Source organism: Coregonus clupeaformis, unplaced genomic scaffold (genome assembly GCF_020615455.1).
Source record: "Coregonus clupeaformis isolate EN_2021a unplaced genomic scaffold, ASM2061545v1 scaf1314, whole genome shotgun sequence".
Lineage (NCBI taxonomy): Eukaryota > Metazoa > Chordata > Actinopteri > Salmoniformes > Salmonidae > Coregonus > Coregonus clupeaformis.
Window position 1 is genome coordinate 50,522 of NW_025534768.1, and position 27,888 is coordinate 78,409.

Sequence of the window (27,888 nt, forward strand, 5' to 3'; positions counted from 1 at the left end):
TTTATGGACGTGACCCAGTTGTTCGTTCCATTAGTTCGATATTTATGGATGTGACCCAGTCGTTCGTTCCATTAGTTTGATATTTATGGACGTGACCCAGTCGTTCGTTCCATTAGTTTGATATTTATGGACGTGACCCAGTCGTTCGTTCCATTAGTTTGATATTTATGGACGTGACCCAGTCGTTCGTTCCATTAGTTTGATATTTATGGGACGCGACCCAGTCGTTCGTTCCATTAGTTTGATATTTATGGACGTGACCCAGTCGTTCGTTCCATTAGTTTGATATTTATGGGCGCGACCCAGTTGTTCGTTCCATTAGTTTGATATTTATGGACGTGACCCAGTCGTTCGTTCCATTAGTTTGATATTTATGGACACAACCCAGTCGTTCGTTCCATTAGTTTGATATTTATGGACGTGACCCAGTTGTTCGTTCCATTAGTTTGATATTTATGGACGTGACCCAGTCGTTCGTTCCATTAGTTTGATATTTATGGACGCGACCCAGTTGTTCGTTCCATTAGTTTGATATTTATGGACGTGACCCAGTCGTTCGTTCCATTAGTTTGATATTTATGGACGTGACCCAGTCGTTCGTTCCATTAGTTTGATATTTATGGGCGTGACCCAGTCGTTCGTTCCATTAGTTTGATATTTATGGACGCGACCGAGTTGTTCGTTCCATTAGTTTGATATTTATGGACGTGACCCAGTCGTTCGTTCCATTAGTTTGATATTTATGGACGTGACCCAGTCGTTCGTTCCATTAGTTTGATATTTATGGACGCGACCCAGTCGTTCGTTCCATTAGTTTGATATTTATGGACGCGACCCAGTCGTTCGTTCCATTAGTTCGATATTTATGGACGTGACCCAGTTGTTCGTTACATTAGTTTGATATTCATGGGCACAACCCAGTCGTTCGTTCCATTAGTTTGATATTTATGGACGTGACCCAGTTGTTCGTTCCATTAGTTTGATATTTATGGACGTGACCCAGTCGTTCGTTCCATTAGTTCGATATTTATGGACGTGACCCAGTTGTTCGTTACATTAGTTTGATATTTATGGGCGCGACCCAGTCGTTCGTTCCATTAGTTTGATATTTATGGACGTGACCCAGTCGTTCGTTCCATTAGTTTGATATTTATGGACGCGACCCAGTCGTTCGTTCCATTAGTTTGATATTTATGGACGTGACCCAGTCGTTCGTTCCATTAGTTTGATATTTTTGTACACAACCCAGTCGTTCGTTCCATTAGTTTGATATTTATGGGACGTGACCCAGTCGTTCGTTCCATTAGTTTGATATTTATGGGACGCGACCCAGTCGTTCGTTCCATTAGTTTGATATTTATGGACGTGACCCAGTCGTTCGTTCCATTAGTTTGATATTTATGGGACGCGACCCAGTCGTTCGTTCCATTAGTTTGATATTTATGGACGCGACCCAGTCGTTCGTTCCATTAGTTTGATATTTATGGACGTGACCCGAGTCGTTCGTTCCATTAGTTTGATATTTATGGACGTGACCCAGTTGTTCGTTCCATTAGTTCGATATTTATGGACGTGACCCAGTCGTTCGTTCCATTAGTTTGATATTTATGGACGTGACCCAGTCGTTCGTTCCATTAGTTTGATATTTATGGACGTGACCCAGTCGTTCGTTCCATTAGTTTGATATTTATGGACGTGACCCAGTCGTTCGTTCCATTAGTTTGATATTTATGGACGCGACCCAGTCGTTCGTTCCATTAGTTTGATATTTATGGACGTGACCCAGTCGTTCGTTCCATTAGTTTGATATTTATGGGCGCGACCCAGTTGTTCGTTCCATTAGTTTGATATTTATGGACGTGACCCAGTCGTTCGTTCCATTAGTTTGATATTTATGGACACAACCCAGTCGTTCGTTCCATTAGTTTGATATTTATGGACGTGACCCAGTCGTTCGTTCCATTAGTTTGATATTTATGGACGTGACCCAGTTGTTCGTTCCATTAGTTTGATATTTATGGACGTGACCCAGTCGTTCGTTCCATTAGTTTGATATTTATGGACGCGACCCAGTCGTTCGTTCCATTAGTTCGATATTTATGGACGCGACCCAGTCGTTCGTTCCATTAGTTTGATATTTATGGACGCGACCCAGTCGTTCGTTCCATTAGTTTGATATTATGGGACGCCGACCCAGTCGTTCGTTCCATTAGTTTGATATTTATGGACGCGACCCAGTCGTTCGTTCCATTAGTTTGATATTTATGGGACGGACCCAGTTGTTCGTTCCATTAGTTTGATATTTATGGACGTGACCCAGTCGTTCGTTCCATTAGTTTGATATTTATGGGCGCGACCCAGTTGTTCGTTCCATTAGTTTGATATTTATGGACGTGACCCAGTCGTTCGTTCCATTAGTTTGATATTTATGGACGCGACCCAGTCGTTCGTTCCATTAGTTTGATATTTATGGGCGTGACCCAGTCGTTCGTTCCATTAGTTTGATATTTATGGACGTGACCCAGTTGTTCGTTCCATTAGTTCGATATTTATGGACGTGACCCAGTTGTCCGTTTTATATGTTCCGTTGCCATGTTCGCTGGCAACTTTCTTATCCCTTGCTTGCTAGCTAGCCAATTACCTAAGGCTAACACAGTCACGACCTTTGCAGACAGAATAACGGCAAAGTAGCTGCATTTGCGTTTGTTTAAGCTGTTTTCTATTGACATTCATTTGGATACATCAATAACAATGAGCTGATGATGCCCGATTTTGCCTGGCATAGCTGGAAACGTTTGCTTTCTCGTCAAGACCCTCAACAGTGTTCATTACGAGGAGATAGTATTGCATATCAAACACTAGGCTAGAAGCTAGCTAAATAATTTGTTGCTAGCAAACCTGCCAATATGGCAACCGAATTCAAAAATACCAGTTGCTGAAAACAGCTGGTCAAACTAGAAACGTGGGAGTATTTGACTGCAACATAGGGACTGGATAAATGAATGCTCATCCCTCACCACATTAGGTCATCAGATGCTCCATGTCTCTGCCAAAAAAATCTATGCTAGCTAATTAACTAGCTAAATCTTTCCTCGTTGGACCTGCATCTACAATGTATCCAATTTCAGTTTGTGTGGTTGTTGGTTTGGCTTTCTGTAACTTTGTAGTGAGTAGGGTCTGCAGGTGTAGGCGTATATTGCGTCATGATTGCAAGGTGTCAAGATATATTTTCCAACTGTCCTGTTATCTGTAATGTCCATTCTAGAATGCCTTTCTAGCTAATCAGAAACTAGTATTCTGGAATGTTGTGGTTTAAAGCAATATACTCTATTGTAAAACAATGTCACAAAATACCCTTACCCTAACCCTAATACAGTGAACAGACAATATAACCCTAACCCTAATACAGTGAACAGACAATATAACCCTTACCCTAATACAGTGAACAGACAATATAACCCTTACCCTAATACAGTGAACAGACAATATAACCCTTACCCTAACCCTAATACAGTGAACAGACAATATAACCCTTACCCTAACCCTAATACAGTGAACAGACAATATAACCCTAACCCTAATACAGTGAACAGACAATATAACCCTAACCCTAATACAGTGAACAGACAATATAACCCTAACCCTAACCCTAATACAGTGAGCAGACAATATAACCCTTACCCTAATACAGTGAACAGACAATATAACCCTAACCCTAATACAGTGAACAGACAATATAACCCTTACCCTAATACAGTGAACAGACAATATAAGCCTTACCCTAATACAGTGAACAGACAATATAACCCTTACCCTAATACAGTGAACAGACAATATAACCCTTACCCTAACCCTAATACAGTGAACAGACAATATAACCCTTACCCTAATACAGTGAACAGACAATATAAGCCTTACCCTAATACAGTGAACAGACAATATAACCCTAACCCTAATACAGTGAACAGACAATATAACCCTTACCCTAACCCTAATACAGTGAACAGACAATATAACCCTTACCCTAATACAGTGAACAGACAATATAACCCTAACCCTAACCCTAATACAGTGAACAGACAATATAACCCTAACCCTAATACAGTGAACAGACAATATAACCCTAACCCTAACCCTAATACAGTGAACAGACAATATAACCCTAACCCTAATACAGTGAACAGACAATATAACCCTTACCCTAATACAGTGAACAGACAATATAACCCTAACCCTAATACAGTGAACAGACAATATAACCCTTACCCTAACCCTAATACAGTGAACAGACAATATAACCCTTACCCTAACCCTAATACAGTGAACAGACAATATAACCCTAACCCTAATACAGTGAACAGACAATATAACCCTTACCCTAATACAGTGAACAGACAATATAACCCTAACCCTAATACAGTGAACAGACAATATAACCCTTACCCTAATACAGTGAACAGACAATATAACCCTTACCCTAACCCTAATACAGTGAACAGACAATATAACCCTAACCCTAATACAGTGAACAGACAATATAACCCTAACCCTAATACAGTGAACAGACAATATAACCCTTACCCTAATACAGTGAACAGACAATATAACCCTTACCCTAACCCTAATACAGTGAACAGACAATATAACCCTAACCCTAATACAGTGAACAGACAATATAACCCTAACCCTAATACAGTGAACAGACAATATAACCCTAACCCTAATACAGTGAACAGACAATATAACCCTTACCCTAATACAGTGAACAGACAATATAACCCTTACCCTAATACAGTGAACAGACAATATAACCCTTACCCTAACCCTAATACAGTGAGCAGACAATATAACCCTTACCCTAATACAGTGAACAGACAATATAACCCTTACCCTAATACAGTGAACAGACAATATAACCCTTACCCTAATACAGTGAACAGACAATATAACCCTTACCCTAACCCTAATACAGTGAACAGACAATATAACCCTTACCCTAACCCTAATACAGTGAGCAGACAATATACAATAGAACTTAATGGATCCCAATAGAAATCAATGGATCCCAATAGAAATCAATGGATCCCAATATAACTAAATTGATCCCAATATAATTAAATGGATTCCAATAGAACTCAATGAACCCCAATATAACTCAATGGATCCCAGTAGAACTCAATGGATCCCAATACAACTCAATGGATCCAAATATAATTAAATGGATGCCAATAGAACTCAATGGATCCCAGTAGAACTCAATGGATCCCAATACAACTCAATGGATCCAAATATAATTAAATGGATCCCAATACAACTCAATGGATCCAAATATAATTAAATGGATGCCAATAGAACTCAATGGATCCCAATAGAATTCAATGGATCCCAATATAACTCAATGGATCCCAATAGAACCCAATAGAGGACATCCGTTCCCAATAAAGAACACAGTAGAACCTCACCTGGTCCATAATGTCTAGACAGACAGACCAACCTGGTCCATAATGTCTAGACAGACAGACCAACCTGTTCCATAATGTCTAGACAGACAGACCAACCTGTTCCATAATGTCTAGACAGACAGACCAACCTGTTCCATAATGTCTAGACAGACAGACCAACCTGTTCCATAATGTCTAGACAGACAGACCAACCTGTTCCATAATGTCTAGACAGACAGACCAACCTGTTCCATAATGTCTAGACAGACAGACCAACCTGTTCCATAATGTCTAGACAGACAGACCAACCTGTTCCATAATGTCTAGACAGACAGACCAACCTGTTCCATAATGTCTAGACAGACAGACCAACCTGTTCCATAATGTCTAGACAGACAGACCAACCTGTTCCATAATGTCTAGACAGACAGACCAACCTGTTCCATAATGTCTAGACAGACAGACCAACCTGGTCCATAATGTCTAGACAGACAGACCAACCTGTTCCATAATGTCTAGACAGACAGACCAACCTGTTCCATAATGTCTAGACAGACAGACCAACCTGTTCCATAATGTCTAGACAGACAGACCAACCTGTTCCATAATGTCTAGACAGACAGACCAACCTGTTCCATAATGTCTAGACAGACAGACCAACCTGTTCCATAATGTCTAGACAGACAGACCAACCTGTTCCATAATGTCTAGACAGACAGACCAACCTGTTCCATAATGTCTAGACAGACAGACCAACCTGTTCCATAATGTCTAGACAGACAGACCAACCTGGTCCATAATGTCTAGACAGACCAACCTGTTCCATAATGTCTAGACAGACAGACCAACCTGTTCCATAATGTCTAGACAGACAGACCAACCTGGTCCATAATGTCTAGACAGACAGACCAACCTGTTCCATAATGTCTAGACAGACAGACCAACCTGTTCCATAATGTCTAGACAGACAGACCAACCTGTTCCATAATGTCTAGACAGACAGACCAACCTGTTCCATAATGTCTAGACAGACAGACCAACCTGTTCCATAATGTCTAGATAGACAGACCAACCTGTTCCATAATGTCTAGACAGACAGACCAACCTGTTCCATAATGTCTAGACAGACCAACCTGTTCCATAATGTCTAGACAGACCAACCTGTTCCATAATGTCTAGACAGACAGACCAACCTGTTCCATAATGTCTAGACAGACAGACCAACCTGTTCCATAATGTCTAGACAGACAGACCAACCTGTTCCATAATGTCTAGACAGACAGACCAACCTGTTCCATAATGTCTAGACAGACAGACCAAGCTGTTCCATAATGTCTAGACAGACAGACCAACCTGTTCCATAATGTCTAGACAGACAGACCAACCTGGTCCATAATGTCTAGACAGACCAACCTGTTCCATAATGTCTAGACAGACAGACCAACCTGTTCCATAATGTCTAGACAGACAGACCAACCTGGTCCATAATGTCTAGACAGACAGACCAACCTGTTCCATAATGTCTAGACAGACAGACCAACCTGTTCCATAATGTCTAGACAGACAGACCAACCTGTTCCATAATGTCTAGACAGACAGACCAACCTGTTCCATAATGTCTAGACAGACAGACCAACCTGTTCCATAATGTCTAGATAGACAGACCAACCTGTTCCATAATGTCTAGACAGACAGACCAACCTGTTCCATAATGTCTAGACAGACCAACCTGTTCCATAATGTCTAGACAGACCAACCTGTTCCATAATGTCTAGACAGACAGACCAACCTGTTCCATAATGTCTAGACAGACAGACCAACCTGTTCCATAATGTCTAGACAGACCAACCTGTTCCATAATGTCTAGACAGACAGACCAACCTGTTCAATAATGTCTAGACAGACAGACCAACCTGTTCCATAATGTCTAGACAGACAGACCAACCTGTTCCATAATGTCTAGATAGACAGACCAACCTGTTCCATAATGTCTAGACAGACAGACCAACCTGTTCCATAATGTCTAGACAGACAGACCAACCTGTTCCATAATGTCTAGACAGACAGACCAACCTGTTCCATAATGTCTAGACAGACAGACCAACCTGTTCCATAATGTCTAGACAGACAGACCAACCTGTTCCATAATGTCTAGACAGACAGACCAACCTGTTCCATGATGTCTAGACAGACAGACCAACCTGTTCCATAATGTCTAGACAGACAGACAGACCTCTTCCATAATGTCTAGATAGACAGACCAACCTGTTCCATAATGTCTAGACGGACAGACCAACCTGTTCCATAATGTCTAGACAGACAGACCAACCTGTTCCATAATGTCTAGACAGACAGACCAACCTGTTCCATAATGTCTAGACAGACCAACCTGGTCCATAATGTCTAGACACAGACCAACCTGTTCCATAATGTCTAGACAGACAGACCAACCTGGTCCATAATGTCTAGACAGACAGACCAACCTGTTCCATAATGTCTAGACAGACAGACCAACCTGTTCCATAATGTCTAGACAGACAGACCAACCTGTTCCATAATGTCTAGACAGACCAACCTGTTCCATAATGTCTAGACAGACAGACCAACCTGTTCCATAATGTCTAGACAGACAGACCAACCTGTTCCATAATGTCTAGACAGACAGACCAACCTGTTCCATAATGTCTAGACAGACAGACCAACCTGTTCCATAATGTCTAGACAGACAGACCAACCTGTTCCATAATGTCTAGACAGACAGACCAACCTGTTCCATAATGTCTAGACAGACAGACCAACCTGTTCCATAATGTTTTTGACCTTGTCCTGTTCACAGTCTAGACAGACAGACAGACAGACAGACCAACCTGGTCCATGATGTCTTTAACCTTGTCTTGTTCACAGTCCAGAATGACTCTCCTCTCCTTCCGTATCTCCAGGTCTTGGAACAGGGAGCGATAAGCCTCGTCCTTCCTCTCATCCTTCAGGTTGCCCACGTTGATGGCTGTTACAACCCACTTCCTCTCTGCTGCTGTATCCAGGATCACTTGCAGGGTGGACAGACCTATACAGACACGGTAGGTTAGAAAGGTAACTGGGGTTAGGGTTAGGGTTAGGGTTAGGGTTAGACAGAACTCCACACACGGTAGGTTAGAAAGGTAACTGGGGTTAGGGTTAGACAGAACTCCACACACATGCAGTTGGCAGCCCAGAGGTTAGAGGTTATTGGTTCAAGTCCTGTGCCGCCTGAACTGGCTCCTTACTACTACTCACTGCCGTTGTACCCTTGATCAAGGCACTAAAAATTGCTCTCCATCCAGGAGCACTGCACCGCAGCTCACCCTGTGCTTCTCAACATGTGTATGTGTGTCTGGGCTTGGGAAAAAGACAGAAGACTAATTCCCTGGACAGGACACTAGTCTATCTCCTGTTTCTGTAGTGAGGCAGCTTGATGTACCAGTACACTCCCTGGACAGGACACTAGTCTATCTCCTGTTTCTGTGGTGAGACAGCTTGATGTACAGTCCACCCCCTGGACAGGACACTAGTCTATCTCCTGTTTCTGTAGTGAGACAGCTTGATGTACCAGTACACCCCCTGGACAGGACACTAGTCTATCTCCTGTTTCTGTGGTGAGACAGCTTGATGTACAGTCCACCCCCTGGACAGGACACTAGTCTATCTCCTGTTTCTGTAGTGAGGCAGCTTGATGTACCAGTTTACACCCCCTGGACAGGACACTAGTCTATCTCCTGTTTCTGTAGTGAGATAGCTTGATGTACCAGTACACCACCTGGACAGGACACTAGTCTATCTCCTGTTTCTGTAGTGAGACAGCTTGATGTACCAGTACACCCCCTGGACAGGACACTAGTCTATCTCCTGTTTCTGTAGTGAGACAGCTTGATGTACCAGTACACCACCTGGACAGGACACTAGTCTATCTCCTGTTTCTGTAGTGAGACAGCTTGATGTACAGTACACCCCCTGGACAGGACACTAGTCTATCTCCTGGTTCTGTAGTGAGGCAGCTTGATGTACCAGTACACCCCCTGGACAGGACACTAGTCTATCTCCTGTTTCTGTAGTGAGGCAGCTTGATGTACAGTACACCCCCTGGACAGGACAATAGTCTATCTCCTGTTTCTGTAAGGTGAGACAGCTTGATGTACCAGTACACTCCCTGGACAGGACACTAGTCTATCTCCTGTTTCTGTAAGGTGAGACAGCTTGATGTACCAGTACACCCCCTGGACAGGACACTAGTCTATCTCCTGTTTCTGTAAGGTGAGACAGCTTGATGTACCAGTACACTCCCTGGACAGGACACTAGTCTATCTCCTGTTTCTGTAGTGAGACAGCTTGATGTACCAGTACACCCCCTGGACAGGACACTAGTCTATCTCCTGTTTCTGTAGTGAGACAGCTTGATGTACCAGTACACCCCCTGGACAGGACACTAGTCTATCTCCTGGTTCTGTAGTGAGGCAGCTTGATGTACCAGTACACCCCCTGGACAGCACACTAGTCTATCTCCTGTTTCTGTAAGGTGAGACAGCTTGATGTACCAGTACACCCCCTGGACAGGACACTAGTCTATCTCCTGTTTCTGTAGTGAGACAGCTTGATGTACAGTACACCCCTGGACAGGACACTAGTCTATCTCCTGGTTCTGTAGTGAGACAGCTTGATGTACAGTACACCCCTGGACAGGACACTAGTCTATCTCCCTGGTTCTGTAGTGAGACAGCTTGATGTACAGGACACCCCCTGGACAGGACACTAGTCTATCTCCTGTTTCTGTAAGGTGAGGCAGCTTGATGTACCAGTACACCCCCTGGACAGGACACTAGTCTATCTCCTGTTTCTGTAGTGAGGCAGCTTGATGTACCAGTACACCCCCTGGACAGGACACTAGTCTATCTCCTGGTTCTGTAGTGAGACAGCTTGGTGTACAGTACACCCCCTGGACAGGACACTAGTCTATCTCCTGGTTCTGTAGTGAGGCAGCTTGATGTACCAGGACACCCCCTGGACAGGACACTAGTCTATCTCCTGTTTCTGTAAGGTGAGGCAGCTTGATGTACCAGTACACCCCCTGGACAGGACACTAGTCTATCTCCTGGTTCTGTAGTGAGGCAGCTTGATGTACCAGTACACCCCCTGGACAGGACACTAGTCTATCTCCTGTTTCTGTAGTGAGACAGCTTGGTGTACAGTACACCCCCTGGACAGGACACTAGTCTATCTCCTGGTTCTGTAGTGAGGCAGCTTGATGTACCAGTACACCCCCTGGACAGGACACTAGTCTATCTCCTGTTTCTGTAGTGAGGCAGCTTGATGTACCAGTACACCCCCTGGACAGGACACTAGTCTATCTCCTGGTTCTGTAGGGTGAGGCAGCTTGATGTACCAGTACACCCCCTGGAAAGGACACTAGTCTATCTCCTGTTTCTGTAGTGAGACAGCTTGATGTACCAGTACACCCCCTGGACAGGACACTAGTCTATCTCCTGTTTCTGTAGTGAGACAGCTTGATGTACCAGTACACCCCCTGGACAGGACACTAGTCTGTCTCCTGTTTCTGTAGTGAGACAGCTTGATGTACAGTACACCCCCTGGACAGGACACTAGTCTATCTCCTGGTTCTGTAGTGAGGCAGCTTGATGTACCAGTACACCCCCTGGACAGGACACTAGTCTATCTCCTGTTTCTGTAGTGAGGCAGCTTGATGTACCAGTACACCCCTGGACAGGACACTAGTCTATCTCCTGTTTCTGTAGTGAGACAGCTTTATGTACAGGACACCCCCTGGAAAGGACACTAGTCTATCTCCTGTTTCTGTAGTGAGACAGCTTGATGTACAGGACACCCCCTGGACAGGACACTAGTCTATCTCCTGTTACTGTAGTGAGACAGCTTGATGTACCAGTACACCCCCTGGACAGGACACTAGTCTATCTCCTGTTTCTGTAGGGTGAGGCAGCTTGATGTACCAGTACACCCCCTGGACAGGACACTAGTCTATCTCCTGTTTCTGTAGTGAGACAGCTTGGTGTACAGTACACCCCCTGGACAGGACACTAGTCTATCTCCTGGTTCTGTAGTGAGGCAGCTTGATGTACCAGTACACCCCCTGGACAGGACACTAGTCTATCTCCTGTTTCTGTAGTGAGGCAGCTTGATGTACCAGTACACCCCCTGGACAGGACACTAGTCTATCTCCTGGTTCTGTAGTGAGGCAGCTTGATGTACCAGTACACCCCCTGGACAGGACACTAGTCTATCTCCTGTTTCTGTAGTGAGACAGCTTGATGTACAGTACACCCCCTGGACAGGACACTAGTCTATCTCCTGTTTCTGTAGTGAGGCAGCTTGATGTACCAGTACACCCCCTGGACAGGACACTAGTCTATCTCCTGTTTCTGTAGTGAGACAGCTTGATGTACCAGTACACCCCCTGGACAGGACACTAGTCTATCTCCTGTTTCTGTAGGGTGAGGCAGCTTGATGTACCAGTACACCCCCTGGACAGGACACTAGTCTATCTCCTGTTTCTGTAGTGAGACAGCTTGATGTACCAGTACACCCCCTGGACAGGACACTAGTCTATCTCCTGTTTCTGTAGTGAGACAGCTTGATGTACAGTACACCCCCTGGACAGGACACTAGTCTGTCTCCTGTTTCTGTAGTGAGACAGCTTGATGTACAGGACACCCCCTGGACAGGACACTAGTCTATCTCCTGTTTCTGTAGTGAGGCAGCTTGATGTACCAGTACACCCCCTGGACAGGACACTAGTCTATCTCCTGTTTCTGTAGTGAGACAGCTTGATGTACAGGACACCCCCTGGAAAGGACACTAGTCTATCTCCTGTTTCTGTAGTGAGACAGCTTGATGTACCAGTACACCCCCTGGACAGGACACTAGTCTATCTCCTGTTTCTGTAGGGTGAGACAGCTTGATGTACCAGGACACCCCCTGGACAGGACACTAGTCTATCTCCTGTTTCTGTAGTGAGGCAGCTTGATGTACCAGTACACCCCCTGGACAGGACACTAGTCTATCTCCTGTTTCTGTAGGGTGAGGCAGCTTGATGTACCAGTACACCCCCTGGACAGGACACTAGTCTATCTCCTGTTTCTGTAGTGAGACAGCTTGATGTACAGTACACCCCCTGGACAGGACACTAGTCTATCTCCTGTTTCTGTAGTGAGACAGCTTGATGTACCAGTACACCCCCTGGACAGGACACTAGTCTATCTCCTGTTTCTGTAGTGAGACAGCTTGATGTACCAGTACACCCCCTGGACAGGACACTAGTCTATCTCCTGTTTCTGTAGGGTGAGGCAGCTTGATGTACCAGTACACCCCCTGGACAGGACACTAGTCTATCTCCTGGTTCTGTAGTGAGACAGCTTGATGTACCAGTACACCCCCTGGACAGGACACTAGTCTATCTCCTGTTTCTGTAGGGTGAGGCAGCTTGATGTACCAGTACACCCCCTGGACAGGACACTAGTCTATCTCCTGTTTCTGTAGTGAGGCAGCTTGATGTACCAGTACACCCCCTGGACAGGACACTAGTCTATCTCCTGGTTCTGTAGTGAGACAGCTTGATGTACCAGTACACCCCCTGGACAGGACACTAGTCTATCTCCTGTTTCTGTAGTGAGGCAGCTTGATGTACCAGTACACCCCCTGGACAGGACACTAGTCTATCTCCTGGTTCTGTAGTGAGACAGCTTGATGTACCAGTACACCCCCTGGACAGGACACTAGTCTATCTCCTGTTTCTGTAGTGAGACAGCTTGATGTACCAGTACACCCCCTGGACAGGACACTAGTCTATCTCCTGTTTCTGTAGTGAGACAGCTTTATGTACAGTACACCCCCTGGACAGGACACTAGTCTATCTCCTGGTTCTGTAGGGTGAGGCAGCTTGATGTACCAGTACACCCCCTGGACAGGACACTAGTCTATCTCCTGGTTCTGTAGGGTGAGGCAGCTTGATGTACCAGTACACCCCCTGGACAGGACACTAGTCTATCTCCTGGTTCTGTAGGGTGAGGCAGCTTGATGTACCAGTACACCCCCTGGACAGGACACTAGTCTATCTCCTGTTTCTGTAAGGTGAGGCAGCTTGATGTACCAGTACACCCCCTGGACAGGACACTAGTCTATCTCCTGTTTCTGTAGTGAGGCAGCTTGATGTACCAGTACACCCCCTGGACAGGACACTAGTCTATCTCCTGTTTCTGTAGTGAGGCAGCTTGATGTACCAGTACACCCCCTGGACAGGACACTAGTCTATCTCCTGTTTCTGTAGTGAGGCAGCTTGATGTACCAGTACACCCCCTGGACAGGACACTAGTCTATCTCCTGTTTCTGTAGTGAGGCAGCTTGATGTACCAGTACACCCCCTGGACAGGACACTAGTCTATCTCCTGTTTCTGTAGTGAGGCAGCTTGATGTACCAGTACACCCCCTGGACAGGACACTAGTCTATCTCCTGTTTCTGTAGTGAGGCAGCTTGATGTACAGTACACCCCCTGGACAGGACACTAGTCTATCTCCTGGTTCTGTAAGGTGAGGCAGCTTGATGTACCAGTACACCCCTGGACAGGACACTAGTCTATCTCCTGTTTCTGTAGGTGAGACAGCTTGATGTACCAGTACACCCCCTGGACAGGACACTAGTCTATCTCCTGGTTCTGTAAGGTGAGACAGCTTGATGTACCAGTACACCCCCTGGACAGGACACTAGTCTATCTCCTGTTTCTGTAGTGAGGCAGCTTGATGTACCAGTACACCCCCTGGACAGGACACTAGTCTATCTCCTGTTTCTGTAGTGAGGCAGCTTGATGTACCAGTACACCCCCTGGACAGGACACTAGTCTATCTCCTGTTTCTGTAGTGAGGCAGCTTGATGTACCAGTACACCCCCTGGACAGGACACTAGTCTATCTCCTGTTTCTGTAGTGAGACAGCTTGATGTACAGTACACCCCCTGGACAGGACACTAGTCTATCTCCTGTTTCTGTAAGGTGAGGCAGCTTGATGTACCAGTACACCCCCTGGACAGGACACTAGTCTATCTCCTGTTTCTGTAAGGTGAGACAGCTTGATGTACCAGTACACCCCCTGGACAGGACACTAGTCTATCTCCTGTTTCTGTAGTGAGGCAGCTTGATGTACCAGTACACCCCCTGGACAGGACACTAGTCTATCTCCTGGTTCTGTAGGGTGAGGCAGCTTGATGTACAGTACACCCCCTGGACAGGACACTAGTCTATCTCCTGTTTCTGTAGTGAGACAGCTTGATGTACCAGTACACCCCCTGGACAGGACACTAGTCTATCTCCTGTTTCTGTAGGTGAGGCAGCTTGATGTACCAGTACACCCCTGGACAGGACACTAGTCTATCTCCTGTTTCTGTAGTGAGGCAGCTTGATGTACCAGTACACCCCCTGGACAGGACACTAGTCTATCTCCTGTTTCTGTAGTGAGACAGCTTGATGTACCAGTACACCCCCTGGACAGGACACTAGTCTATCTCCTGTTTCTGTAAGGTGAGACAGCTTGATGTACCAGTACACCCCCTGGACAGGACACTAGTCTATCTCCTGTTTCTGTAGTGAGACAGCTTGATGTACCAGTACACCCCCTGGACAGGACACTAGTCTATCTCCTGTTTCTGTAGTGAGGCAGCTTGATGTACAGTACACCCCCTGGACAGGACACTAGTCTATCTCCTGTTTCTGTAGTGAGGCAGCTTGATGTACCAGTACACCCCCTGGACAGGACACTAGTCTATCTCCTGTTTCTGTAGGGTGAGGCAGCTTGATGTACCAGTACACCCCCTGGACAGGACACTAGTCTATCTCCTGTTTCTGTAGTGAGGCAGCTTGATGTACCAGTACACTCCCTGGACAGGACACTAGTCTATCTCCTGTTTCTGTAGTGAGGCAGCTTGATGTACCAGTACACCCCCTGGACAGGACACTAGTCTATCTCCTGTTTCTGTAGTGAGGCAGCTTGATGTACCAGTACACCCCTGGACAGGACACTAGTCTATCTCCTGTTTCTGTAGTGAGGCAGCTTGATGTACCAGTACACCCCCTGGACAGGACACTAGTCTATCTCCTGTTTCTGTAGTGAGACAGCTTGATGTACAGTACACCCCCTGGACAGGACACTAGTCTATCTCCTGGTTCTGTAAGGTGAGGCAGCTTGATGTACCAGTACACCCCCTGGACAGGACACTAGTCTATCTCCTGGTTCTGTAAGGTGAGACAGCTTGATGTACCAGTACACCCCCTGGACAGGACACTAGTCTATCTCCTGGTTCTGTAAGGTGAGACAGCTTGATGTACCAGTACACCCCCTGGACAGGACACTAGTCTATCTCCTGTTTCTGTAGTGAGGCAGCTTGATGTACAGTACACCCCCTGGACAGGACACTAGTCTATCTCCTGTTTCTGTAGTGAGGCAGCTTGATGTACCAGTACACCCCCTGGACAGGACACTAGTCTATCTCCTGTTTCTGTAGTGAGGCAGCTTGATGTACCAGTACACCCCCTGGACAGGACACTAGTCTATCTCCTGTTTCTGTAGTGAGACAGCTTGATGTACCAGTACACCCCCTGGACAGGACACTAGTCTATCTCCTGGTTCTGTAAGGTGAGGCAGCTTGATGTACCAGTACACCCCCTGGACAGGACACTAGTCTATCTCCTGTTTCTGTAGGTGAGGCAGCTTGATGTACCAGTACACCCCCTGGACAGGACACTAGTCTATCTCCTGTTTCTGTAGTGAGGCAGCTTGATGTACCAGTACACCCCCTGGACAGGACACTAGTCTATCTCCTGTTTCTGTAGGGTGAGGCAGCTTGATGTACAGTACACCCCCTGGACAGGACACTAGTCTATCTCCTGTTTCTGTAGTGAGGCAGCTTGATGTACAGTACACCCCCTGGACAGGACACTAGTCTATCTCCTGTTTCTGTAGTGAGGCAGCTTGATGTACCAGTACACCCCCTGGACAGGACACTAGTCTATCTCCTGTTTCTGTAGTGAGGCAGCTTGATGTACCAGTACACCCCTGGACAGGACACTAGTCTATCTCCTGGTTCTGTAGTGAGGCAGCTTGATGTACCAGTACACCCCCTGGACAGGACACTAGTCTATCTCCTGTTTCTGTAAGGTGAGACAGCTTGATGTACCAGTACACCCCCTGGACAGGACACTAGTCTATCTCCTGTTTCTGTAGTGAGACAGCTTGATGTACAGTACACCCCCTGGACAGGACACTAGTCTATCTCCTGTTTCTGTAGTGAGGCAGCTTGATGTACAGTACACCCCCTGGACAGGACACTAGTCTATCTCCTGTTTCTGTAGTGAGGCAGCTTGATGTACCAGTACACTCCCTGGACAGGACGCTAGTCTATCTCCTGTTTCTGTAGGGTGAGGCAGCTTGATGTACCAGTACACCCCCTGGACAGGACACTAGTCTATCTCCTGTTTCTGTAGTGAGGCAGCTTGATGTACCAGTACACCCCCTGGACAGGACACTAGTCTATCTCCTGTTTCTGTAGTGAGACAGCTTGATGTACAGTACACCCCCTGGACAGGACGCTAGTCTATCTCCTGTTTCTGTAGTGAGACAGCTTGATGTACCAGTACACCCCCTGGACAGGACACTAGTCTATCTCCTGTTTCTGTAGTGAGACAGCTTGATGTACCAGTACACCCCCTGGACAGGACACTAGTCTATCTCCTGTTTCTGTAGTGAGGCAGCTTGATGTACAGTACACCCCCTGGACAGGACACTAGTCTATCTCCTGTTTCTGTAGTGAGGCAGCTTGATGTACCAGTTTACACCCCCTGGACAGGACACTAGTCTATCTCCTGTTTCTGTAGTGAGATAGCTTGATGTACCAGTACACCCCCTGGACAGGACACTAGTCTATCTCCTGTTTCTGTAGGTGAGGCAGCTTGATGTACAGTACACCCCCTGGACAGGACACTAGTCTATCTCCTGTTTCTGTAGTGAGGCAGCTTGATGTACAGTACACCCCCTGGACAGGACACTAGTCTATCTCCTGTTTCTGTAGTGAGGCAGCTTGATGTACCAGTACACCCCCTGGACAGGACACTAGTCTATCTCCTGTTTCTGTAGTGAGGCAGCTTGATGTACAGTACACCCCCTGGACAGGACACTAGTCTATCTCCTGTTTCTGTAGTGAGACAGCTTGATGTACCAGTACACCCCCTGGACAGGACACTAGTCTATCTCCTGTTTCTGTAAGGTGAGGCAGCTTGATGTACCAGTACACCCCCTGGACAGGACACTAGTCTATCTCCTGGTTCTGTAAGGTGAGACAGCTTGATGTACCAGTACACCCCCTGGACAGGACACTAGTCTATCTCCTGTTTCTGTAAGTGAGACAGCTTGATGTACAGTACACCCCCTGGACAGGACACTAGTCTATCTCCTGTTTCTGTAGTGAGGCAGCTTGATGTACCAGTACACCCCTGGACAGGACACTAGTCTATCTCCTGGTTCTGTAGTGAGACAGCTTGATGTACAGTACACCCCCTGGACAGGACGCTAGTCTATCTCCTGGTTCTGTAGTGAGACAGCTTGATGTACCAGTACACCCCCTGGACAGGACACTAGTCTATCTCCTGGTTCTGTAGTGAGACAGCTTGATGTACCAGTACACCCCCTGGACAGGACGCTAGTTTATCTCCTGTTTCTGTAGTGAGGCAGCTTGATGTACAGTACACCCCCTGGACAGGACACTAGTCTATCTCCTGTTTCTGTAGTGAGGCAGCTTGATGTACCAGTTTACACCCCCTGGACAGGACACTAGTCTATCTCCTGTTTCTGTAGTGAGATAGCTTGATGTACCAGTACACCACCTGGACAGGACACTAGTCTATCTCCTGTTTCTGTAGTGAGACAGCTTGATGTACAGTACACCCCCTGGACAGGACACTAGTCTATCTCCTGTTTCTGTGGTGAGACAGCTTGAGGGCCTTACCTAACCCTGGACAGGACGCTAGTTTATCACAGGGCCTTACCCCTAACCCTAACCCAGCTGGTGTAAGGTGATCCCCTGGACAGGACGCTAGTTTATCACAGGGCCTTACCCTAACCCTAACCCAGCTGGTGTAAGGTGATTCCCTGGACAGGACGCTAGTTTATCACAGGGCCTTACTCCTAACCCCTAACCCAGCTGGTGTAAGGTGATTCCCCTGGACAGGACGCTAGTTTATCACAGGGCCTTACCCTAACCCTAACCCAGCTGGTGTAAGGTGATTCCCTGGACAGGACACTAGTTTATCACAGGGCCTTACCCTAACCCTAACCCAGCTGGTGTAAGGTGATTCCCTGGACAGGACACTAGTTTATCACAGGGCCTTACCCTAACCCTAACCCAGCTGGTGTAAGGTGATTCCCTGGACAGGACGCTAGTTTATCACAGGGCCTTACCCTAACCTAACCCAGCTGGTGTAAGGTGATTCCCTGGACAGGACACTAGTTTATCACAGGGCCTTACCCTAACCCTAACCCAGCTGGTGTAAGGTGATTCCCTGGACAGGACACTAGTTTATCACAGGGCCTTACCCTAACCCTAACCCAGCTGGTGTAAGGTGATTCCCTGGACAGGACACTAGTTTATCACAGGGCCTAACCCTAACCCTAACCCAGCTGGTGTAAGGTGATTCCCTGGACAGGACGCTAGTTTATCACAGGGCCTTACCCTAACCCTAACCCAGCTGGTGTAAGGTGATTCCCTGACAGGACACTAGTTTATCACAGGGCCTTACCCTAACTCCTAACCCAGCTGGTGTAAGGTGATTCCCTGGACAGGACGCTAGTTTATCACAGGGCCTTACCCTAACCCCTAACCCAGCTGGTGTAAGGTGATTCCCTGGACAGGACACTAGTTTATCACAGGGCCTTACCCTAACCCTAACCCAGCTGGTGTAAGGTGATTCCCTGGACAGGACGCTAGTTTATCACAGGGCCTTACCCTAACCCTAACCCAGCTGGTGTAAGGTGATTCCCTGGACAGGACGCTAGTTTATCACAGGGCCTTACCCTAACCCTAACCCAGCTGGTGTAAGGTGATTCCCTGGACAGGACACTAGTTTATCACAGGGCCTTACCCTAACCCTAACCCAGCTGGTGTAAGGTGATTCCCTGGACAGGACGCTAGTTTATCACAGGGCCTTACCCTAACTTGCCCTAACCCAGCTGGTGTAAGGTGATTCCCTGGACAGGACACTAGTTTATCACAGGGCCTTACCCTAACCCTAACCCAGCTGGTGTAAGGTGATTCCCTGGACAGGACACTAGTTTATCACAGGGCCTTACCCTAACCCTAACCCAGCTGGTGTAAGGTGATTCCCTGGACAGGACACTAGTTTATCACAGGGCCTTACCCTAACCCTAACCCAGCTGGTGTAAGGTGATTCCTGGACAGGACACTAGTTTATCACAGGGGCCTTACCCTAACCCTAACCCAGCTGGTGTAAGGTGATTCCCTGGACAGGACACTAGTTTATCACAGGGCCTTACCCTAACCCCTAACCCAGCTGGTGTAAGGTGATTCCCTGGACAGGACACTAGTTTATCACAGGGCCTTACCCTAACCCTAACCCAGCTGGTGTAAGGTGATTCCCTGGACAGGACACTAGTTTATCACAGGGCCTTACCCTAACCCTAACCCAGCTGGTGTAAGGTGATTCCCTGGACAGGACACTAGTTTATCACAGGGCCTTACCCCTAACCCTAACCCAGCTGGTGTAAGGTGATTCCCTGGACAGGACACTAGTTTATCACAGGGCCTTACCTAACTCCTAACCCAGCTGGTGTAAGGTGATTCCCTGGACAGGACACTAGTTTATCACAGGGCCTTACCCTAACCCTAACCCAGCTGGTGTAAGGTGATTCCCTGGACAGGACACTAGTTTATCACAGGGCCTTACCCAACCCTAACCCAGCTGGTGTAAGGTGATTCCCTGGACAGGACGCTAGTTTATCACAGGGCCTTACCCTAACCCCTAACCCAGCTGGTGTAAGGTGATTCCCTGGACAGGACACTAGTTTATCACAGGGCCTTACCTAACCCTAACCCAGCTGGTGTAAGGTGATTCCCTGGACAGGACACTAGTTTATCACAGGGCCTTACCCTAACCCTAACCCAGCTGGTGTAAGGTGATTCCCTGGACAGGACACTAGTTTATCACAGGGCCTTACCCTAACCCTAACCCAGCTGGTGTAAGGTGATTCCCTGGACAGGACACTAGTTTATCACAGGGCCTTACCCTAACCCCTAACCCAGCTGGTGTAAGGTGATTCCCTGGACAGGACACTAGTTTATCACAGGGCCTTACCCTAACCCTAACCCAGCTGGTGTAAGGTGATTCCCTGGACAGGACACTAGTTTATCACAGGGCCTTACCCTAACCCCTAACCCAGCTGGTGTAAGGTGATTCCCTGGACAGGACACTAGTTTATCACAGGGCCTTACCCTAACCCTAACCCAGCTGGTGTAAGGTGATTCCCTGGACAGGACACTAGTTTATCACAGGGCCTTACCTAACCCTAACCCAGCTGGTGTAAGGTGATTCCCTGGACAGGACACTAGTTTATCACAGGGCCTTATCCTAACCCTAACCCAGCTGGTGTAAGGTGATTCCCTGGACAGGACACTAGTTTATCACAGGGCCTTACCCTAACCCTAACCCAGCTGGTGTAAGGTGATTCCCTGGACAGGACACTAGTTTATCACAGGGCCTTACCCTAACCCTAACCCAGCTGGTGTAAGGTGATTCCCTGGACAGGACACTAGTTTATCACAGGGCCTTACCCTAACCCTAACCCAGCTGGTGTAAGGTGATTCCCTGGACAGGACACTAGTTTATCACAGGGCCTTACCCTAACCCCTAACCCAGCTGGTGTAAGGTGATTCCCTGGACAGGACACTAGTTTATCACAGGGCCTTACCCTAACCCTAACCCAGCTGGTGTAAGGTGATTCCCTGGACAGGACACTAGTTTATCACAGGGCCTTACCTAACCCTAACCCAGCTGGTGTAAGGTGATTCCCTGGACAGGACACTAGTTTATCACAGGGCCTTACCCTAACCCTAACCCAGCTGGTGTAAGGTGATTCCCTGGACAGGACACTAGTTTATCACAGGGCCTTACCCTAACCCTAACCCAGCTGGTGTAAGGTGATTCCCTGGACAGGACACTAGTTTATCACAGGGCCTTACCCCTAACCCTAACCCAGCTGGTGTAAGGTGATTCCCCTGGACAGGACACTAGTTTATCACAGGGCCTTACCCTAACCCTAACCCAGCTGGTGTAAGGTGATTCCCTGGACAGGACACTAGTTTATCACAGGGCCTTACCCTAACCCTAACCCAGCTGGTGTAAGGTGATTCCCTGGACAGGACACTAGTTTATCACAGGGCCTTACCCTAACCCTAACCCAGCTGGTGTAAGGTGATTCCCTGGACAGGACACTAGTTTATCACAGGGCCTTACCCTAACCCTAACCCAGCTGGTGTAAGGTGATTCCCTGGACAGGACACTAGTTTATCACAGGGCCTTACCCTAACCCTAACCCAGCTGGTGTAAGGTGATTCCCTGGACAGGACACTAGTTTATCACAGGGCCTTACCCTAACCCTAACCCAGCTGGTGTAAGGTGATTCCCTGGACAGGACACTAGTTTATCACAGGGCCTTACCCTAACCCTAACCCAGCTGGTGTAAGGTGATTCCCTGGACAGGACGCTAGTTTATCACAGGGCCTTACCCTAACCCTAACCCAGCTGGTGTAAGGTGATTCCCTGGACAGGACGCTAGTTTATCACAGGGCCTTACCTAACCCTAACCCAGCTGGTGTAAGGTGATTCCCTGGACAGGACACTAGTCTATCACAGGGCCTTACCCTAACCCTAACCCAGCTGGTGTAAGGTGATTCCCTGGACAGGACACTAGTTTATCACAGGGCCTTACCCTAACCCTAACCCAGCTGGTGTAAGGTGATTCCCTGGACAGGACGCTAGTTTATCACAGGGCCTTACCCTAACCCTAACCCAGCTGGTGTAAGGTGATTCCCTGGACAGGACACTAGTTTATCACAGGGCCTTACCTAACCCTAACCCAGCTGGTGTAAGGTGATTCCCTGGACAGGACACTAGTTTATCACAGGTCCTTACCCTAACCCTAACCCAGCTGGTGTAAGGTGATTCCCTGGACAGGACACTAGTTTATCACAGGGTCCTTACCCTAACCCTAACCCAGCTGGTGTAAGGTGATTCCCTGGACAGGACACTAGTTTATCACAGGGCCTTACCCTAACCCTAACCCAGCTGGTGTAAGGTGATTCCCTGGACAGGACACTAGTTTATCACAGGGCCTTACCCTAACCCTAACCCAGCTGGTGTAAGGTGATTCCCTGGACAGGACACTAGTTTATCACAGGTCCTTACCCTAACCCTAACCCAGCTGGTGTAAGGTGATTCCCTGGACAGGACACTAGTTTATCACAGGTCCTTACCCTAACCCTAACCCAGCTGGTGTAAGGTGATTCCCTGGACAGGACACTAGTTTATCACAGGTCCTTACCCTAACCCTAACCCAGCTGGTGTAAGGTGATTCCCTGGACAGGACACTAGTTTATCACAGGTCCTTACCCTAACCCTAACCCAGCTGGTGTAAGGTGATTCCCTGGACAGGACACTAGTCTATCACAGGTCCTTACCCTAACCCTAATCTCCTTAATGCTGTGTGCCAAGCAGAGAGGCATCAGGTCCCACTTTCAGAGTCTTTGATCCCCGTCACCAAACCCCCAACCTTCCAATGTCAGGGCAGACACTCTAACCAGGAGGCCATTGAGTTGGTGTGTATTTACACTCTAACCACGAGGCCATTGAGTTGGTGTGTATTTACACTCTAACCACGAGGCCATTGAGTTGGTGTGTATTTCCACTCTAACCAGGAGGCCATTGAGTTGGTGTGTATTTACACTCTAACCAGGAGGCCATTGAGTTGGTGTGTATTTCCACTCTAACCAGGAGGCCATTGAGTTGGTGTGTATTTCCACTCTAACCAGGGAGGCCATTGAGTTGGTGTGTATTTCCACTCTAACCAGGAGGCCATTGACTTGGGTGTATTTACACTCTAACCACGAGGCCATTGAGTTGGTGTGTATTTCCACTCTAACCAGGAGGCCATTGAGTTGGTGTGTATTTACACTCTAACCAGGAGGCCATTGAGTTGGTGTGTATTTCCACTCTAACCAGGAGGCCATTGAGTTGGTGTGTATTTCCACTCTAACCAGGAGGCCATTGAGTTGGTGTGTATTTACACTCTAACCAGGAGGCCATTGAGTTGGTGTGTATTTCCACTCTAACCAGGAGGCCATTGAGTTGGTGTGTATTTCCACTCTAACCACGAGGCCATTGAGTTGGTGTGTATTTCCACTCTAACCAGGAGGCCATTGAGTTGGTGTGTATTTCCACTCTAACCAGGAGGCCATTGAGTTGGTGTGTATTTACACTCTAACCACGAGGCCATTGAGTTGGTGTGTATTTCCACTCTAACCAGGAGGCCATTGAGTTGGTGTGTATTTCCACTCTAACCACGAGGCCATTGAGTTGGTGTGTATTTCCACTCTAACCAGGAGGCCATTGAGTTGGTGTGTATTTACACTCTAACCAGGAGGCCATTGAGTTGGTGTGTATTTCCACTCTAACCAGGAGGCCATTGAGTTGGTGTGTATTTCCACTCTAACCACGAGGCCATTGAGTTGGGTGTGTATTTCCACTCTAACCAGGAGGCCATTGAGTTGGTGTGTATTTCCACTCTAACCAGGGAGGCCATTGAGTTGGTGTGTATTTCCACTCTAACCAGGAGGCCATTGAGTTGGTGTGGATTTCCACTCTAACCAGGAGGCCATTGAGTTGGTGTGTATTTACACTCTAACCAGGGAGGCCATTGAGTTGGTGTGTATTTACACTCTAACCAGGAGGCCATTGAGTTGGTGTCTATTTCACTCTAACTAGGAGGCCATTGAGTTGGTGTGTATTTCCACTCTAACCAGGAGGCCATTGAGTTGGTGTGTATTTCCACTCTAACCAGGAGGCCATTGAGTTGGTGTGTATTTCCACTCTAACCAGGAGGCCATTGAGTTGGTGTGTATTTCCCTCTAACCAGGGAGGCCATTGAGTTGGTGTGTATTTCCACTCTAACCAGGAGGTCATTGAGTTGGTGTGTATTTCCACTCTAACCAGGAGGCCATTGAGTTGGTGTGTATTTCCACTCTAACCACGAGGCCATTGAGTTGGTGTGTATTTCCACTCTAACCACGAGGCCATTGAGTTGGTGTGTATTTCCACTCTAACCAGGAGGCCATTGAGTTGGTGTGTATTTCCACTCTAACCAGGAGGCCATTGAGTTGGTGTGTATTTCCACTCTAACCAGGGAGGCCATTGAGTTGGTGTGTATTTCCACTCTAACCAGGAGGCCATTGAGTTGGTGTGTATTTCCACTCTAACCAGGAGGCCATTGAGTTGGTGTGTATTTCCACTCTAACCAGGAGGTCATTGAGTTGGTGTGTATTTCCACTCTAACCACGAGGCCATTGAGTTGGTGTGTATTTCCACTGTAACCACGAGGCCATTGAGTTGGTGTGTATTTCCACTCTAACCACGAGGCCATTGAGTTGGTGTGTATTTCTACATACAGGTACCTTCCAATGTCAGGGCAGACACTCTAACCAGGGAGGCCATTGAGTTGGTGTGTATTTCCCACTCTAACCAGGAGGCCATTGAGTTGGTGTGTATTTCCACTCTAACCACGAGGCCATTGAGTTGGTGTGTATTTCCACTCTAACCAGGAGGCCACTGAGTTGGTGTTTATTTCCACTCTAACCACGAGGCCATTGAGTTGGTGTGTATTTCCACTCTAACCAGGAGGCCATTGAGTTGGTGTGTATTTCCACTCTAACCAGGAGGCCATTGAGTTGGTGTGTATTTCCACTCTAACCAGGAGGCCATTGAGTTGGTGTGTATTTCCACTCTAACCACGAGGCCATTGAGTTGGTGTGTATTTACACTCTAACCAGGAGGCCACTGAGTTGGTGTGTATTTCCACTCTAACCACGAGGCCATTGAGTTGGTGTGTATTTCCACTCTAACCAGGAGGCCATTGAGTTGGTGTGTATTTCCACTCTAACCAGGAGGCCATTGAGTTGGTGTGTATTTCCACTCTAACCAGGAGGCCATTGAGTTGGTGTGTATTTCCACTCTAACCAGGAGGCCACTGAGTTGGTGTGTATTTCCACTCTAACCAGGAGGCCATTGAGTTGGTGTGTATTTTCCACTCTAACCAGGAGGCCATTGAGTTGGTGTGTATTTCCACTCTAACCAGGAGGCCATTGAGTTGGTGTGTATTTCCACTCTAACCAGGAGGCCATTGAGTTGGTGTGTATTTCCACTCTAACCAGGAGGCCATTGAGTTGGTGTGTATTTCCACTCTAACCTGGGGTTATCTGCCTCTAACCCTGTTGCAGGGGCTGAGTCACTGGCTTGCTGGTGCTCTTTCATGCCGTCCCTGGGAGGGGTGCATCACTTGAGTGGGTTGAGTTACTGACGTGATCTTCCTGTCTGGGTTGGCGCCCCCTTGGTTTGTGCTGTGGTGGAGACCTCTGTGGGCTATACTCGGCCTTGTCTCAGGATTGTAAGTTGATGGTTGAGGATATCCCTCTAGTGGTGCGGGGGCTGTGCTTTGGCGGAGTGGGTGGGGTTATATCCTTCCTGTTTGGCCCTGTCCGGGGTTTCTTCGGATGGGGCCACAGTGTCTCGGACCGCTCCTGTCTCAGCCTCCAGTATTTATGCTGCAGTAGTTTATGTGTCGGGGGGCTGGGGTTAGTTGGTTATACCTGGAGTACTTCTCCTGTCTTATCCAGTGTCCTGTGTGAATTAAAGTATGCTCTCTCTAATTCTCTCGTTCTCTCTTTCTCTCTGAGAACCTGAGCCCTAGGACCATACGTCAGGACTACCGGGCATGATGACACCTTGCTGTCCCCAGTCCGCCTGGCCTTGCTGCTATTCCAGTTTCAACTGTTCTGCCTGCGGTTACGAAACCCCTACCTGTCCCAGACCTGCTGTTTTCAACTCTTAATGATCGGCTGAAAAGCCAACTGAGAGACCTGAGCCCTAGGACCATACGTCGGGACTACCGGCCGTGGTGACTCCTTGCTGTCCCCAGTCCGCCTGGCCTTGCTGCTATTCCAGTTTCAACTGTTCTGCCTGCGGTTATGGAACCCCTACCTGTCCCAGACCTGCTGTTTTCAACTCTTAATGATCGGCTATGAAAAGCCAACTGAGATTTATTCCTGATTATTATTTGACCATGCTTGTCACTTATGAACATTTTTGAACATCTTGGCATGGTTCTGTTATAATCTTCACCCGGCACAGCCAGAAGAGGACTGGCCACCCCTCATAGCCTGGTTCCTCTCTAGGTTTCTTCCTAGGTTTTGGCCTTTCTAGGGAGTTTTTCCTAGCCACCGTGCTTCTACACCTGCATTACTAGCTGTTTGGGGTTTTAGGCTGGGTTTCTGTACAGCACTTCGAGATATTAGCTGATGTAAGAAGGGCTATATAAAATAAAATTGATTGATTGATTGATAACCACGAGGCCATTGAGTTGGTGTGTATTTCCACTCTAACCAGGAGGCCACTGAGTTGGTGTGTATTTCCACTCTAACCACGAGGCCATTGAGTTGGTGTGTATTTCCACTCTAACCAGGAGGCCATTGAGTTGGTGTGTATTTCTACATCCAGGTCTACAGTACACACTGAGTATACCAAACATTAAGAACACCTTCCTAATATTGAGTTGCCCCAGCAACACAAACCAGTTCGCCTGGCACCTACTACCATACCCCGTTCAAAGGCACTTAAATCTTTTGTCTTGCCCCATTCACCATCTGAATGGCACACACACACAATCCATGTCTCAATTGTCTCTATCAATTGTCTCTAGGCTTAAAAATCATTTTTCTTCCACTTCATCTACACTGATCAATAAGGGATCATAGATTTCACCTGGATTCACCTGGTCAGTCTATGTCATGGAAACAGCAGGTGTTCCTAATGTTTAGTACACCCTGTGTATATGATATACAGTAGACTGTCCTAGAGGTAGGGAAACCAAACGGACTAATGTCCCTTAATGTCAGCTCTGGACTATACAGGGAGGGAAAAAAGTATTTGATCCCCTGCTGATTTTGTACGTTTGCCCACTGACAAAGACATGATCAGTCTATAATTTCAATGGTAGGTTTATTTGAACAGTGAGAGACAGAATAACAACAACAAAATCCAGAAAAACGCATGTCAAAAATTTTATA

The 27,888-nt window shown here is 47.3% G+C and overlaps 1 protein-coding gene across 7 annotated transcripts in view; it reads right to left on the reverse strand.

Annotated features, from left to right (window-relative positions):
• Positions 1-27,888, reverse strand: part of LOC121561257 (glutamate receptor 2) — a 103,220-nt gene that overhangs the window by 21,375 nt on the left and 53,957 nt on the right. For all 7 annotated transcript variants that reach the window (XR_006659456.1, XR_006659455.1, XR_006659454.1 and 4 more), the window contains exon 4: positions 8,309-8,505. Coding sequence is in view for 2 of the 7 variants with exons in the window: in XM_045218010.1 (XP_045073945.1) it covers positions 8,309-8,505 (197 nt within the window). In the remaining 5 variants the exon portion in view is untranslated. The remainder of the gene's footprint in view (positions 1-8,308; positions 8,506-27,888) is intronic.